We start from the raw sequence: 16,819 nt of genomic DNA on the forward strand, positions 1-16,819 counted from the left end.
TGGGTGGGCGTGGCTGTGGTGGTCATGGCAGACTGGGTGGGTGTGGCCAAGGTTGGCATGGTCATCTTGATGTTGCTCGTGGGGAGGGACGCCTGTGGAGGCCAGGCAGGGTTGGGGGAGATCCAGGGGGTCTCTGGCAGATGGGGCAGTGGGCAGGAGGCTTGTCCTGCGGGGTGAGGTGAGGCAAGGCGAGGCAGGGCGGGGGTCCCACTGTTGCAGGGCAAGGCGAGGCAGGGGCTGGGGCAGTTGCTGCCAGACACCATTGGCCCCCATACACAGAGGCCAGTGAGCGCATGGGGGCCGAGAGTGTCCATCAGCAGCCACAGCCTGCCGGCCCCTCGAACAGCGCACTCTGGGGCTCCGCAGCCCACCACCAGCAGTTCAGAGAAGCTGCCTCTGAGCTGGATGGCCAGCCGAGAGCTGAGGAGGCGATGCAGTGGGTCGTGCCCGGGAAAAGGAGAGCATGTGAGGCCAGGAGGGATGGGACGGGAGGGAGGGAAACCAACCGTGCTGGGATGCATCCGGCCACGTGGGACCTCGGTGAGTTAGCGGGCGGCTGGTTGAAGAGGGACGGTTGCCATCTCTGGGGCATGGTGTGCGTGCCCACAGAGAGGGCTCTGAGTGCCGCCTCTGGCACGCGTGACATAGGTTCACCACCACTGTGCTAGATTGTGGAACTTCCCCATCGGGTCACCAGGCCAAATGGCAGAGCCAGGTCTTCACGCTCTTAGGGAAGCATAGGAGGGTGGAGGTAGACCTCACTTTGGAGCATAAGATATTCCAAAGGGCGAGCACTGCAGCAGAGAAGACTCTTCTCCTGGATCCCAATAGAGTTCTTTGACTGACAGGATCCGCAGTAGGCCCTCTCTGCCAGCACAAGTGGGGCGGGGCTTGTCTAGCAGGATGAGACTATTCAACGGGTAGCCTGGACCTATGACCTATGAAGCCAATACTCTTCTGCTCTTCTTCAACGGAAACCCTCATAGTTTGCTGAGTGGGATCTCCAAGGGTTCCCTTTGAAGCCTCCAAACCACCTGAATTCTGTCTCCTACTCTGTCCAGTTCTTGAAAGCCATGCAGGCTTCCGGTGTGGATATATTCCAAGATGGCTGACTGCAGGACTGTAATGGGAATGCTGAAGTTTAAGTGAGGGTAGGTCACACCGACGCTGTTATCCCTTGTGTTGCTGGCAACAATTCCTGCGAATGGAATACAGAGGACAAAAGAACGGAATTCAATATCCCAACATACACACAAAGGGGCAAAAATGCAACGTCAAAGGAGATGAGACCGAGGACAGGCTTTAGGGAGATTCGCACTGTTAAAATGAATCTTCAAAGAACTGAATAAGTTGTAGGAACTAAAGCGAGATTTTTTTTTATGCTAGAGGCATCTGGTTAGATCTGCTGAAAATTGTAGCTCAGTGATGCGTAAAGCACAACAGCCTTGCCTTTCTTAAACTGAACGCTAGAAATTTGTTTTCTTTAAACTGAATATCCTCAGGAAGTAAAATCAAGGACAAAGACAGTGTAATCATTATATACCAATGATGGCGAACCTTTTAGAGACCGAATGCCCAAACTGCAACCCAAAACCCACTTATGTAACGTCGGGTGCCGGGTGGGCGTGGCCCATTGGGTGGGTGTGGCCCTTTGGGTGCACGTGGCTGCAGTAGTAACAGCAGACTGGGTGGGACTAAAAAGTTCAATCAATCAATTCCAACTTTGCAAGATCTTTTTTTTTCCCGCGAGAAGTTGAAATTGAATGATTGATTGAACCTTTTTTTTTTTTGCACACGGCGGCAGAGGCCTAAAGCAAAAAGGTTTTATAAACCCAGCTGAAGGCCTAGGACTGGGGCGACAGCGCGCGTACCCACAGAGAGGGCTCTGCGTGCCACCTGTGGCACGCATGCCATAGGTTCGCCACCACGGTTATATACCATATATTTGTCTTATCAGTCATGATTTTCTCAATGTTAATCATCTAAATATCCAAATTTTTCCATTTAGGTACACCATCCCAATATTTTCATATTTCATGTATCATAAAAATACTGTGTTTCTTGTCGATCTTATAACATCTGGGTATAACATACTTTCTGATCAGCTTATATTTCACATATATTTATAAAAGTTACATCTTCCCAATATTTTTACACTTCATCTATTGTAAAACATATTATATTACTTAAACCTCTTATCTCTCTTGTTATCAGGCCCCTTTATGTTCAAAGTTCTCTATTCTTTTAACCATATTCAAACAAGTGTTTACTCATGTAATACTCCATCTGATAGGGCGAGTCAAATCTCTTGATTCTGTCTCTAGCCTTCTTCTCTTCTTGAATAGCTTTCCAAGTTGATATACTCCACTTACCCGGCAGTTTCTGTGTTTTTGCAAATATTGTTGAGAATACAGAAGATAGAATAGGTAGGATATATACTTTCTGTCTCCCAAACTCTAATAATTCTCCTGGGAATTCTATAGTCTATCCAGGGGTAGGCAACCTTGGTTCTTTTATGACTGGTGGACTTCAACTCCCAGAATTCCTGAGCCAGCTATGCTGAGGAGAAATTGAGAGGTTTCCAAGCTGAACCATGCTGGCTCAGGAATTCTGGGAGTTGAAGTCCACGAGTCATAAAAGAGCCGAGGTTGCCTACCCCTGGTCTATAGTATACCATAATTCTATACCATATATTTTTCTTTATATTACTGTTCTGGATGTTTCTATTTTGGGTTAACTGTTGAGAATTTGGTTGGTTGCAAGTCCATCTATTTTATCTACCCATCTTACCTAGAAGTTTCCCGCTGTGAGTGCCAAAAAGGGCGCCTCCACTTGAGCCACCGTGAACCGCACTGGTTGCCTGGAGCATCACCGGCTTATCTTCCACAGTGATCACAGCCGAGAGGATTCCCGATGTCACAGACGGTCCACAGGCCTGACCGAAGACACCAAAGCTCACCATACTCACGTCTTCTCCTGAAAAATCAAACCAGACAACAGTCATCAAGAACCTTCTCATCATGTACTGAACGATGCCTCTTTATGGGAAGAAAAGAATCTGGACATGGAACAGCTGCAGTAAGAAATCCTGGATGATGCCTCTCTATGGGATTTACAAAGTTGGCCACTGAAAGCTTCTAAAGAGTGATGAAAGGTCAAATCCTGTGATATAATACAAACCATTTAAAGATCAAGATTGCGCAGAGCAAAAAGAAGGAATATGAAATTGGATTATTTGACCAGGGATAAACGATTTGTTTGATATCTCCGGTAACTCCTAATGGAAGTATTGAAGTAGGACTGAAAGTATGATTTCTAGATTGTGTATAAATAAAAGTTAGGAGCTGAGGTGGCGCAGTGGTTAGAATGCTGTATTGCAGGCTAACTTTGCCTATTGCCAGGAGTTCGATCCTGACCAGCTCAAGGTTGACTCAGTCTTTCATTTTGTCCGAGGTCAGTAAAATGAGGACTCAGATTGTTGGGAAGAGGCAATATGCTGACTCAGTACCACCGCTTAGAGAGGGCTACAAAGCACTATGAAGTGTTATATAAGTCTAAGTGCTGTTGCTATTGCTATATGGGGAGAAGAGTTTTTTGATTTGTAACTTTAAAAGAGGGTGAAAAGTTTGTATGTTAGCTTATGTTCAGTGTGACGAAGGTTGGAAGCCACTTTATTGTTGTCTTTGTAGACTTTCTGACCCTGGAATTTTGCAACTATTCTAAATATATGCCAGTTGCCCAGCAGCTGAGTCGTAGATAGATAACCTTTATTGTCATTTTTACTGTAGGCACAGTGGCACATATTAAAAATCAAATTCTGTTGGCTGCTCTCCAAAGTATACATATACATAACACACATATAAACATGCTATATACATACATACGCGTATACCTACACTCTTACCTATAAATACCTATAAATATTAATCACTGTCCATCTTGAATACATAGCGGAAAGAGGAAGCTTGATCATGTGACCACAGGGTCACTGTAATGGCCATAAGGTGAGAGGACCACTCACAAGTCACTTCTTTCATCCGAAACTTGCTCTTCCACCTGCTCCTGCAGATATCCATAAATAGCTGCGCTGTGAAAAACATTGCAGCTGTAAACCACTTAAGGCATTAACTCTGAGGATGAAATAATTATTGTGTGGGCAAAACACTTATTTCCTAAGAGCTCTTTTGAATGCTTTAGAAGTATTTCAAGCTCTAAATAATTCTGTTGCAAGCTCCAAATATTTCCAAAATGATTAAAATAACTTGTTCGAAAGGAAAAGCAATGGATTCACCCTGCTTCACTGAAAGGAATTGTCTGGAACTCAATTCCAGCACAAATTTAAAATATATTTGCCTATCACTGCAAAGATGGTTTCAATATGTAAGGTTTCATGCTTTCCCATGAAATGTTTGATGCATTATTTATAAGTGCCAGCTTCAATTTTTTTTTAATATTAAGTGATGGACATCAATATTTAATACATCAATATTTGAGGAGTCGCCACAAAGAAGAATGGGTCAACCTATTCTCCAAAGCACCTGAAGGCAGAACAAGAAGCAATGGATGGAAACTAATCAAGAAGAGAAGCAACCTAGAACTAAGGAGAAACTTCCTGACAGTGAGAACAATAAATCAGTGGAACAACTTGCTCCATCACTGGAGGATTTCAATAACAGATTGGACAGCCATTTGTCTGGAATTACATAGGGTCTCCTGCTTGAATAGGGGGTTGGATAGAAGACCCCCAAGGTCCCTTCCAACTCTGTTAGTTATTCTGTTACTCTTCTTCACAGCCCTATGTGAACTAAAAACAAAAGAAGAGGCACCAACCTGGATGCGTTACTTTGCTCTCACCTGGATGAAACGTTGATGCTAGAACAAGCTCTGGCAATGTGGATAAACTTTCTTCCAACTCCACCAATGCGATATCGTAAGGAGAAGAGTCCTTTGTTGCAAACACTACATTTCCTTTCACTACAGAATCCCTAGGAGGAAAAAAAAATCAGCATTTGAGAGAGACTGAAAACAAAACATGATTTGGCATTGTTCAGCTGATCAAAATGAGGACACAACATAGACGGAAATGGCGAAGGAGGAAAGAAACATATTGAAATTAAATTTAAAATACTACAACCTGATCAAACTTAGAAAGTAAAACAATCTGCTAAGATTATATTCTAAAGGATTTTGATGAAATTATAAAAAAGAAAAATAAGAACTTCTTGTCTGAAAGAGCTGGAAAATAAATATTTGCTGACATCTAGTGGACAATTAGAATATAGCACATTAAAGACAATGCCCAGAAACAAAGAAAAATCTGTTCCCATGAACTCTAATAACCTTTAAGAAGATAATTGCCAGGGAACAAAGAAGAGATTGTATACTGGGCCAGCTATAAGATTGGAAAGTGTTTGAAGGAAAAGAAATACTTTGATTGTGGTCTAAATTTATGAACTGTTTAAAAACTTTGATCTATGACTAATTTTTGAGAGGGAAAGTTACATGAAGGATTTAAGGTGGCTAAATGTATTGAACTGCAGTTCTGACTGGTTGACAATTGACTCCTGAAAGGAAGAATTGTTATAAAATATTGATTTTACTGAAATCTTGACAGGTTTTTTGCTTTGGGATCAAAAAGGGAGAGATACTCTCACCAATTCCAGGCATGCTGTTCACCATTGTTCTTGTTAGTGCTCTTGGACTTCGGCTGCAGGTAGCTTGGGCTAGATGCTGGCATGCGGCTAGCTTTTCTCCTGTCGGGTTCGGAGGGCTTCCCCCGGAACAAATGAAGCGATTGCCGTCGCTTCGTGATCAACAGGGCACCCCTCCTTCAGGGTCACCTCTTTGGGGTGACTTCGGACCCATCTAGGGTCCCCCTGGCAGGATGAAACTAGCTATGGGGAGCGGAGGTCCGCTCTCGCACAGCCATGTACTATGGGTACAAAACCGGAAGTCAGGGTCATCCATTCTTTTAATCTTATTCAGACAAGTATTTAAACATATAATGCCCCCTCTAAAAGGTCAAATCTTCTGTTTTTTAAATCTGACTCTCGCTTTCTTTCTTTGCCAAGGGCAATTAGATCGCCCAGGAATTTTTTTTTCTTTTTGTAAAAATTGCTTGGCATGAGGAAGACAATTTAGGTAGGGTATTTTTTTGGGGGGGGGATTCCGCCCCATTTATATTCCTTAAACAATTCCCAGTTCCTTTCTCCCTCGATTTCTCTTTTCATTCCCTGTCTCCCAAGTTGTGACATTTCCCTCTATATTCCCTTTTTTAAAATCTTCTTCCTTGCCATCAGATATATTTTGCAGGTCTAAGGGGTAAAAGATCTTTTGCATTTTCATTGTTATAGCTAATTCTTGCAGTATTTTGTTTGTACATAGTCATTTATGTTTCCCTTCTTTTATCTCTTCCATCTCTAAATCCCTTGCCTGTTTCGTCTTTTGATTTCTGGATTATTTGTTCATACTTTGTAGTCGTTATCTGGGAACTTTCTAGTTGTAGATTTAATTTGGGGATTTGCTCATTTATATTGTCTAAATTGCTTTTAGTCTCATTATGATTTCTTTTTATGTCCTCTTTGCAGTCAACAATTGGTGAATTAGTTGTAGCATAGAATATATTTCTTTCTGAAAGGTGTTTGTTTTTTCTTGAGTCATCATTGCTAGAGATCCTCTAGTATCACCAGATTCAATAAGAGTAGATTAAAGTTTCCTCTAGTTTTCTGGTCTTTATATGTATCCTTTATAATCCAATAGATTCCAAAGTATAGGTTCAGTTCTGAAAGCAATATTTTATAGTAATCCTTTGTCTCAAATATTCAAAAAGTTGTCAGTCAGGCAAGGTTGTAATCCACAATGTTCGAAGTGTTCAAAATGTTCAACTTCTCTCAAAACAGCTCAAAAGTCTCTCCCCGCCAGGCATAGTCCAATGTCAAATTTTTCTTTCTCTCCCACTAGCTCTTGAAGTTAAAGTCCAAGCTCAGTAGGTATTTATAATTAAAGAAGGTCAAGGTGATAGGTATGCCAAAATATTTTCCTTTATTGCCAGCTGTTCTTCTAAGCTAGGAATCAGCAAGCAACCAGAAAGCAAATTGTAGTGCTATACACAAATCCACCACTAGATGTCATTCAAAGTCCATTTTCCACTCTTAAAATAAAGCATTGATTTTTTATATTTTGCCTCAATGTTTTTTTTTTCAAAGAGAAAATCTTAACAGTTATCTCAGTTCTCAAATTTATCAAAGCTGTAGCTTTATGTTACTTCCACTTCAATATTGTATGTTTCTGTCCCCCATAAAATTAGAACGCCGCTTCTGTTTACATTCGGAGGTTTTTAGCTTCTTGGGAGCCTTTCCCAGGAAATTCAGTTGTAAAATAGTAAAGAAAGGATCAATATTCTCACCCAGTTCCAAACATGCTGTTTACGTATTAATTGGTGCTTTTTTTCTTTTTCAGTTGTCAGCAGCTAATGGCCGGCCACAAGAATGTAGCCGGTCTTTCCCCTGCTGGTTTGGAGGGCTTTCCTTGGATCAAACAGAAAGACCGCCATCTCTCCGTGATTAACAAGGCACCCCTCCTTTTCATCGTCTCTTCGGGACAATTTTAGGCCCATTTAAGGGATCCCAGCAGAGTGAAATCGGGCACGGAATGCAGAGCCCTACCTTCCTGCATCCTGTCTCACCGCAACGCAAACTGGAAGCCCTCAGATGCTTTCTATAAGAGAGCTGGGTCATGCCTTCCTGAGATGTAAAACTGAGGGGTGTTGAAGCCACTAGAACCAGGATTCGAATCCATTTGATTTTTCTGCATCTCTAGGCCAGAGGCTAGTCTCCTTCCTCAACTGAATTGGGTTCCTTCCTTAACTGAACTGGGCTACAGCCAATCTTGGCAATATTGCCTGGGGAAAAATTGGGGCGGCTCAAACTCCAGTCTTGCATACTCACACCATCAAGACTGCCGCACACACACACACTCTCCCAAACTTTATCTATGCTGCTCAGATGATTGCATTCGGGTTGCATCAGAGACACCCAAAGGAACAAGCATCAAAAGGCAAATATAAGATCAAAGGATGAGGAGCTCGCCCAAATTACTCTTAATGGGCTTTTCTGGATTACAGTTGTTTCTCTATTGCTTTTTTAAACACATTTCCAGAGAAGGAGATGATGATACAAAGACAAACAAGAAAGCAAGGCCTGAAGAGCCATATTGAAAAGAAATAAAGGGCTGATGCTGAAATGTTTTCCTCTTTTACTCCCAAGCCATTAGCTGGTTCTGTTTTAGGGAGCATTTTGGAGTGGGGGTGGGTGGGGAGAATGGAAGGAGTCAGGGGGATCAGTATAGATGACTTCTAAGGTCAAGGTTGCATGTGCTGGATCAATGTAACCCTGACTAGAGCATATAGATCTGTATGTTAGAATGTTTGGCATTTATCGGTTAAGCGCTGTTTCCTTAAGAGATGGCTTATGGGTAATGTAGTTTAGCTAGTCAGCTATCCCATGTTAACAGGTCAGTAGGAGGAGCTATTAAGTTTATCACAGGATATCCTGGCTACGGGCCAGTTTGGAATGCCTTTGTCTGAGATAAGCATAGGACCACCGCAGGACACACAGGGTCCCATTCCACATTAGAAGTTGATATGGAGGAATTATTGATTTCTTACTGTTCTGGAACACTGTTGCTTCCAAAACAGGTTTGGTTGTCACAAGCGTGAAGTGTTCTTGGTGTGGTTTTAGGTGAGGTGCTCTTCCATTACTGGGAATGGAGGTTGTTGAGATATTCACATGGGTTGGAGTTTGCGGTTGGTCAACACAGACCGTTCCTGGGTTGACCCATTCAGGTTCCATCTTAAAGGCAGTTGAGGAGCTTGTTGAGCCTCTGACAGGGGGCGTCTACTCTCAACGGAGCCAAGATTTCAGCTTCGGGATTTAGGAACCGTAAGGCAATTGGGGGGAGCTGGTCGACACAGAACGTTCCTGGGATGACCAATCCAGGATTTATGAACCGTAAGCTCCCATCTAATGGCTGGATGCGTAGTCCAGTGGCTTTCTTTCTGTATTCATTTCAAAGGAATGGAGTGAATTAATAGTTAGGACCCAAAGTTCCCAATTTAAAAACTAGTATCACTAAACAAGAAAAAGGAGAAGTGTTTTGGACCTGGATCAAGATGCTTTTGCATAAATACTTATCCATCCCATAAAAAACAAAATCTGTGCTTTGTTTTTTCTCCATGTTTCCTGTTACATCACAATTAGTTATTAATATTTACACTGTTGTTCTTATTATCACCAAATCTCCCAACATGGCACTGATTTAACATTTAACATGACACTGATTTTAACATGTAGGTTAAAAAGCACTATAATCTATTTGTTCATTTAAAAAAGACACAAACCACAACTTAAATTCAAATGTAACTACCAAGATTTTTAGTCTCACAGATTTTCACTTTCACATATCTGTTTTCGTTTCTATAGGTGGCACTCTCTGAATTTATGACTGAATGCATAAGATGGGAACTGCAGTGTATTACTCAAGTTACACAAGTTATCCTCCTACTTGACTCCCTTCAGATATGGTGGAATCTAAAGCCACTGTAGCTCCACACAAATCACTGCTTCTCCAAGAGTTCATATTTGACCACAATCCAAAATACCATACTTTAACTGACAAAAGAGCATACAGTTCTAGGCCTTGCAGGCAAACAAATTAGCACAAACGGAATAATAAATGTAACTCAAATTCTCCATCCATCCATCCATCCATCCATCCATCCCCAGTGCAGTTCAATGATTAAATTGCTGGACTAGGAACAGGAAGACCAGATTCTGGCCCTCCCTTAAGAAAAGCAGTCAGCTAAGTGATTGTGGGCCAATCATTTTCCCTCCACCCTTCATTGGGAAAAACATCTATCATCATGCAATGGATAGTAAACAGAGTTAATCCTTGACTTCATAACCGTCCGTTTACCAATCATTCAAAGTTAGAATGACATTGAAAAAAGTGAGTTACAATCAGGCTTCGGACTACCAACCATCACAGCATCCCTATGGTTATATGCTTGGTAACGTGAATGAATTTACAACATTTGCAGCCTCCTGCAGCCATGTGATCAACATTTGTGATCTTCTTAGCTAGTTTCTGACAAGCAAAGTCTTTGGGAAGCTGGATTCGTTCAACTGCATGATTCACAACTGCAGTGATCTGCTTAATAACACATGGCAAAGAAGATCGTGAAATTAGGCATGACTTAACAACTGCCTTGCTAAGCAATGGAAACCCAGTTGTGGTCACGAGTCAAGGACTACCTGTAATGGTCCATAACCTTCCATGAGGAGCCTTCATCCTGCAGTAGATTGATTCAGATTGATAATTATACACAGAGCTATGGGTTACAACAGGCACCGCCCTGCTATGACACCTGTCTGTCCATCTGGTAAGGATATCATAGGAAGTCCTATGAATAAACTTTCTTCCTTCTGAAGTGGCAAGGTAACAATATTTTTCTGTGAAGAGACTTACACTTTGGAACTTCTTACCTGCAAAGGTGCATAAAGCTTCCTTCCTCCTCATTTTTAGCAACTTTTTTTTTTAGCAAAAAATAAAATAAAAACATTTTTAAAAACTCTTTTAAAGTGTTGTTTCATTGGTCCATCAAACCTTGCTAAATTTTATTGGTGTCCATGTATGAAGAGAGGGTTGATTTATTATCACTGTTGTTTTTATCATTTTAATTTATTATTCTATTCTTGTAGTCTCTTCATTCTTAGAATCCACCCAGAATCTTTAAAGTTGCTCTTAGATTCGCCTAAATCTTTTAACGTTAGCAACCTATAAAAAGAAAACTGCTGGGGAGGCTGAATCTCCCTCAGTCTGAGAATGAGAACGTGCATGGTCACATCCTCAAGATTGCCACACATACACTCTCCCAAACCTCACCCACACTGCTCAGATGAGCACAAATTGCATCAGAGACACCCAGGAGAACAAAGAAATACATAAGCAAATATTAAAATTCAGACTCACCTATTAGGACTAGTTAAAAACCTGATATGGACATTTGGTGCTCGGCCGACCACATGCCGACAGGTTAACAACAGCCTTGAATTTATCATCACCCCAGACCCCCAGGCTGACCCACATTCTATCAGAACCACAGCATCCAACAGGTGCCTGTCCAGTCCATTTCCGAGTACCATCATCGTATGCGATCTAGTCACAAGTTCCATGGGGAGCAACCAAGGCTTCAGGAAACCACAAGACCCAGAAAGCATCTCCGCAACACTCTCCAGAATGGAGTCAATGGCACAAACCAGAGTCAAGCCAACCCACTCAGTGGATTTCCAGCAAAGTGGCGCTACGATGATTCCAACTAGATGAGGACCGATTCCTGACATGACAAAGACGCCTCCTCCTTCAGTGCCAGGCAAGCAACGAGCGTCAATCAAGAGGAGGGCATTGTTTGCTCCTGCCAGGTTGCTGACTATCCCTTTACTAAGGGTGTTCATGAAAATATCCGGGCAAAATGAGCCGAAAGGAGAGCCACAGGCAAAGACGGTATCGCCCTTCCTGAGGGATCCGGCTGGAACACAGTTCACCCAACTTGCCCCATAGGACTCAGGCTCCAGGATCCTCAGCAGAGCAAACCAGTGCAAGCCATGCAAGTCATGCTCCAAAGAGTTGACTTTCTGCTCAAAGTCATTCCCTCCAAAATGCCACTGATCTGAAGCACTGAAGATTTTGGAGAACGCCTGGTGGAACCGGGGGCAGGCGACTACCATCAGGAGCTCGGCTTCACAGTTCCTCCAACCGTGGGGGGATTGAAGGCGATTCGAAAGTGGATTGAACCTCAACACTGGGTTATCTTCCCCCAGGTCGCCAGCCAGAGAAATCCGGTTCACTTTCCTGCTGCATCCACTTGCCCTAAGCACCTGGATCTGGAGGCCCGGCGAGAAGTGATCGGCGAGGAGGACTTTGCCCCGAGACCAATCAGGATGCTCGGCTTCCAGAAGGAAAGGGGAAAAGAGGATCCCGTGGCAAAGAACAATCCCCGGGTCTTGACTCAAGAGGACGCCACTGCCGCTGGAAGGTCCGCTGGAGACCTGGGAGTGGGACACGGAGACCACGCAGCCAGCTCGGGCTGCTGACGATCCCAGAGTTTCGGACATAGGGGAAATAAATCGAGGTCCCTCACCGGCGAATCTCTCTACCGGGTAGTCCGGAGAGGAAAGCGTGAGAGCGCGAAAGGGAAAATCCCAGTTCTGCAAAATGCGGGGAGTTTAATGCAAAGAAAGTCCGTCGACTTCAAGAGTCGCCTATTCAGTCCTTCCTTGCTCCTTCCAAGAACCGGGAAGATCGGAGCCCCCTCGCCTCTGCGCTTCACGTCAGGCACCCCTGCCCGGCGGCGCTCCGCTGCAAAGTCCCACCAAGTCCCGGGACGCCCCGGACCAGCCGCGAAACCCCAGCGAAACGGAGCGGAAGCATCGGACGAACCCGGAATAAGCAGCGAAGGGAAAAAAAAGAGCTAAGCTCGCTCTCATTGGCTGACCGGTCAATTACAGCGCTACGATTGGTGGAGGAGACTCGTGCAAGGAACGTCCTCTCCCATTGGCTGCTTTTAGACGTTTGGTTACATAGCAAGAGAGCTTTAGGAATCTGTTTGATTACAAAGGCGGGGCTGTCCCCTTAAAGAACTGCGACCCTAAGCCAAATTTTGGAGTTGTTTTAATTTGGCTGAAAGGGATCCTTCTTTGCATCAAAGTCATTCGGCATAAATATTACAGTGATAAGCGCAGACTGGGGTTGAAAAAAGTTCTGAATGCTGCACAGATATTTATTTATTTTTTGTCTTATCTTTGGGATTTCGTATTTAACTCGGAATAAGGAATCCGTTGAACAAATGCCAGGTTAATTTCCAGCCCCTGATCGTGCCTATCGATTGCTAAGAGCAGACTTCTGGCAAAGTTTGTATCCCGACTTAGCAAATTTGATAAGACCGCTTGATTCTGGTCTGTATTCTGCACATTATCATTTGTGCTGGATAACATCCGTCATTCCTTTTACAGCCTCGTTCAGAAATAATTATACAGCTACAAGCCTGGGGAATCCTCTAATTACAGTGTTAAAAATAAGTTTAAATAAATAAATAAGCAAATAAACAAACAAACATGACAAAACATTGGCTGAGCAAATGCAGGTAGGGTTAGCAGATCTGGGCTGCTAAAATCTGTACAATTACTATGTCAGTAAAGATACGTAGCAAGATCTTAAAACTTTCCTGCAACTTCATTGCTATTCAGATTCTGTAGCTCAGCTTTAATAATCATAATTGAAGTTGTGTGACTTTTCTTCTATATAGGAACCTGTCCCACCTAATTTCTTAGATCTGAATGATTAAAACCGCAAGACAAAAAAAATCCACAAAAATATGAATACATTATAGGGTATAACTGAATTGGCACAGTTATCTGAGAGCAGGAAGCACCACTGAATTAGGAAGATTCAGCAATGTATTTTCATCCATTTCAATCACACACAGTGAACAGAAATCCAGTGTGGATAATCCTGTGAATGAGTTATTATACAAACTTACTACTAATTAAAAAAAAACCTTACCTCATCACAGAGAGCAATAATTTATCTTCCTTATTCCCTGGGGCTAAACTATAAATCTTGAAGTAAATCTTGAAGATCATTTTAATATTCTGTTCTAGAGATTGTTATATTGAAGTAGAAAGTGTCAGCACTTTTATTTTGCTAAGCCCCGTCACATTACTCCCCAGTTCTCATACTGAAATATCTTAAACATCAGTCTATAGGGCGAAAGATACCTGTTTAATAATAGCATGTATCATCAGAATCTTAGAATTCTAGCTGATCACATGCAGAACATGAGTCAGCAATGTCTTGAAGCTGCCATAGAGAAAAGAAGAAAGCAATGTTAGGATGCATTGATAGCATTCCTAAAATGGGGGATGTAATTGTTTTGGTCTATTCTGCCTCCCTCAGAACCCACTACATATACTGTGTCCAGTTTGTGTGGGATAGTGGTTAAGGTGCTAAACTGCAACAGGATAACCTGGATTCTAATCCCATCTCAGCCAGGGAAACTCACTCTCTTGACTTCAGGTCATTCACTCTCTGGAGTCCTTGGTGCTCTCTGACCTTGGTTTCTTGCAGATGTTTTATTACTCAACTGGGTAATATCTTCAGTTTAATCTGGTTGGGTGATGAAATATTTGCAAGAAAATAACCAAGCTCAGAAACCACCAAGGACTTCACAGTTCAACCTTGAGCTACAAATATTCTCTTCTATTGGCCCTCTCTTTCAGCCCAATCTGCCTTACATGGTTCTTGTTGGGAGCAAAATGGGAGAAGAGCTATATATAACATCATGAATGTGCTAGATGGGCAGGGATTTGACATCTTGCCCATTGTAATCCTTTTCCTGTGGGTGCCATTGCGCACAGCTTGACAAATACACAAATTACTATGTTAAGAGTGCAAGCAAGCAGGTTCAAATAAAGGCGCCAATGCAGATTATGAAACAGGCTTAGCAAGAGCAACAGAGATTAGGCCTCACCTTATTAGAAGAGCCCTCATTAGGTATCTGAAGGAGTGTCTTATGGCAAAGGTGACCTGTTTTCAAGTTTCTTACATCTTAAGGTGCATGCAAGTCAAAATACTGTTGCACATTTGAGGCAGCCTGCTAGAGTGCTAAGAGTGGTCTGATTGTGAAACCAACTCACTGGGAAGGGAATGAGCCTTGCTTTGCTGTTGGCAAAGGACACAAAGAGATTTGTTGGGGATGCTTAGAGCTGGATTCTTGCAAGGAGTGGGCATTGGACTGTTTGCTCCTTTCTATCTCCAACAGTTAATAATTTTGTTAGCTTGTACGACTAGTTGGCAATCCATGTTCTTTTAAGATAAACAAAAAATTTCCAGTGTTGTTTTGGGAAAACTCCAAATCAACGTAGTCTGTCAATCCATTAAACAAGAATGTATTTCTGAATTCCAGAAGTCCAAATGAACCAAGTATGCATTATATATTCTAGTACAGTGGTAGCGAACCTATGGCACGCGTGCCAGAGGCAGCACTCAGAGCCCTCTCTGTGGGCACGCACACCATGCCCTGGAGATGGCAACCGCCCCTCTTCAACCAGCCACCCGCTAACTCACCAAGCTCCCATGTGACCAGATGTGTCATAGCATGGCTGGTTTCCTTCCCCCCCCCATCCCATCCCTCCTGGCCTCGCATGCTCTCCTTTTCCTGGGCACAACCCACTGCATCGCCTCCTCAGCTGTTGGCCGGCTGTCCAGCTCAGAGGCAGCTTCTCTTGGACTGCTGGTGGTGGGCTGTGGAGCCCCAGAATGCGCTGTTGAGGGGCCGGCAGGCTGTGGCTGCTGTTGGACACTGTTGAACCCCATGCACTCGCTGGCCTCTGTGTGCGGGGGCCAATGGTGTCAGGCAGCAGCCGCCCCAGCCCCTGCCTCGCCTTGCCCCACGGCAATGGCACCCCCGCTCTGCCTTGCCTTGCCTTGCCTTGCCTGGCCTCACCCTGCAGGATGAGCCTCCTGCCCACTGCCCACCTGCCAGAGACCCTCTGGATCTCCCCTAACCCTGCCCGGTCCCCATAGGTGTCCCTCCCCGTGAGCAACATTGAGGTGACCACACCCACCTTGGCCACACCCAGTCTGCCATGACCACCCAGTGGGCCACACCCACCTGGCACCCGGCAATAAATAAGTGGGTTTTGGGTTGCAGTTTGGGCACTCGGGCTCTAAAAGGTTCGCCATCACTGTTCTAGTTGTTTCATTTCCTGTTGTTCAGTTCCATTTTAAGATCCCTTGTTCCAAAAATATGAGAGGAAAACATCTGTCTTGCCATAACTGTGACACGCCTCTATCATGTCCATCTTTTTGAAGCTAAAAAAGCCAAGAGTTATGTTTCTTGGCAGGGGCAGTGTTTTAACATAGTTACATATAGAGTGGCACATTCTTCATGTTCTGGAGGTCTATAATATTCTTTCTTTAGATATCATCCCAAGTATGATATTAGGAGTGTGGCAATTTGATTTTTTGCTCCAAATCAGAAGTATCTTTTTTCACAGTAGTTACAGCCTGAGTTTCCCTCATGTGGAGAGAGCAGGACAGATAATACCTGCTACTGTAGTGTGTTCGTGGGAAATGCTTGAACCTGCTCCCACTGACTCTAAAATAAAGGCAAACTCTGTGCTTTTTCTTGGGTAAAGTGAACTATAATATTCTTTTAATTAATGTACATCTGGTCCCAAACAAGTCCAACCCAATTTAGCATTTTCATGATCAGGTAGCAGCACTAAACAACCTTGAGTGATTTTGAAACTGGGCTTTATTGCTGCTTGCAAGCGAGACCCAGAAGGGGCTGTAGACTAGAATGAAAAGTAAAAACCAAACAAAATAAAACCTGGAAGGCAAGGACAAACTAGTCCTGAATCGCTGTCAAGAAAATTATAGATTTGTCTGTGACTCAAGCCATCTTTACTTTTTTAGCTTAGAGAGTAATACATGTATTTTTGTTTGTTGACAGAGTTCAAAAACTAGAACAGGCTTGAGATCCGCTGGCTTTACATTGTGTCTGTTCTAAGGATGATCAGTTAAGAAAGGAATAAAATGGAAGTTCTATGTTAGAGCAGGTTTGTAGGAGAAGGAGTGGCAAGACCTGGGGTGGGGGAGTCAAAAGAGGAATCAGCCTAAAATCACTATATAGCCACAAATGGACTAAGTTCAACCCCTCTTGAATTCTGTTGAACCTTATCTAACATTAAAATAGTGCTGT

The 16,819-nt window shown here is 43.2% G+C and overlaps 1 protein-coding gene across 1 annotated transcript; it reads right to left on the minus strand.

The window, feature by feature from the left end:
- Positions 1 to 978: 978 nt before the first annotated feature.
- TYSND1 (trypsin domain containing 1) lies at positions 979 to 12,170 on the minus strand. Its single transcript, XM_015825648.1, has 4 exons — positions 11,029 to 12,170; positions 4,855 to 4,985; positions 2,791 to 2,976; positions 979 to 1,198 (listed from the first exon to the last, which is right to left on the minus strand). The coding sequence occupies exons 1-4, from the start codon at positions 12,168 to 12,170 to the stop codon at positions 981 to 983; spliced, it is 1,677 nt and encodes a 558-aa protein (XP_015681134.1). The 3' UTR covers positions 979 to 980.
- Between the last annotated feature and the right edge of the window lie 4,649 nt (positions 12,171 to 16,819).

The sequence above is a fragment of the Protobothrops mucrosquamatus genome, unplaced genomic scaffold, assembly GCF_001527695.2.
Source record: "Protobothrops mucrosquamatus isolate PMUCROS unplaced genomic scaffold, P.Mucros_1.0 scaffold2740, whole genome shotgun sequence".
In the NCBI taxonomy this organism is placed as follows: domain Eukaryota; kingdom Metazoa; phylum Chordata; class Lepidosauria; order Squamata; family Viperidae; genus Protobothrops; species Protobothrops mucrosquamatus.

Excerpts from the sequence above, each read along its gene's own strand:
- TYSND1 (XM_015825648.1), bottom strand. The coding sequence starts at position 12,170 with ATGTCCGAAACTCTGGGATCGTCAGCAGCCCGAGCTGGCTGCGTGGTC. Across the intron at positions 2,977-4,854 it reads AGCATCAACGTTTCATCCAG|GAGAAGACGTGAGTATGGTG; the intron begins GTGAGAGCAAAG and ends TTGATTTTTCAG. Across the intron at positions 1,199-2,790 it reads TCACAGCGGGAAACTTCTAG|GAATTGTTGCCAGCAACACA; the intron begins GTAAGATGGGTA and ends TTCCATTCGCAG.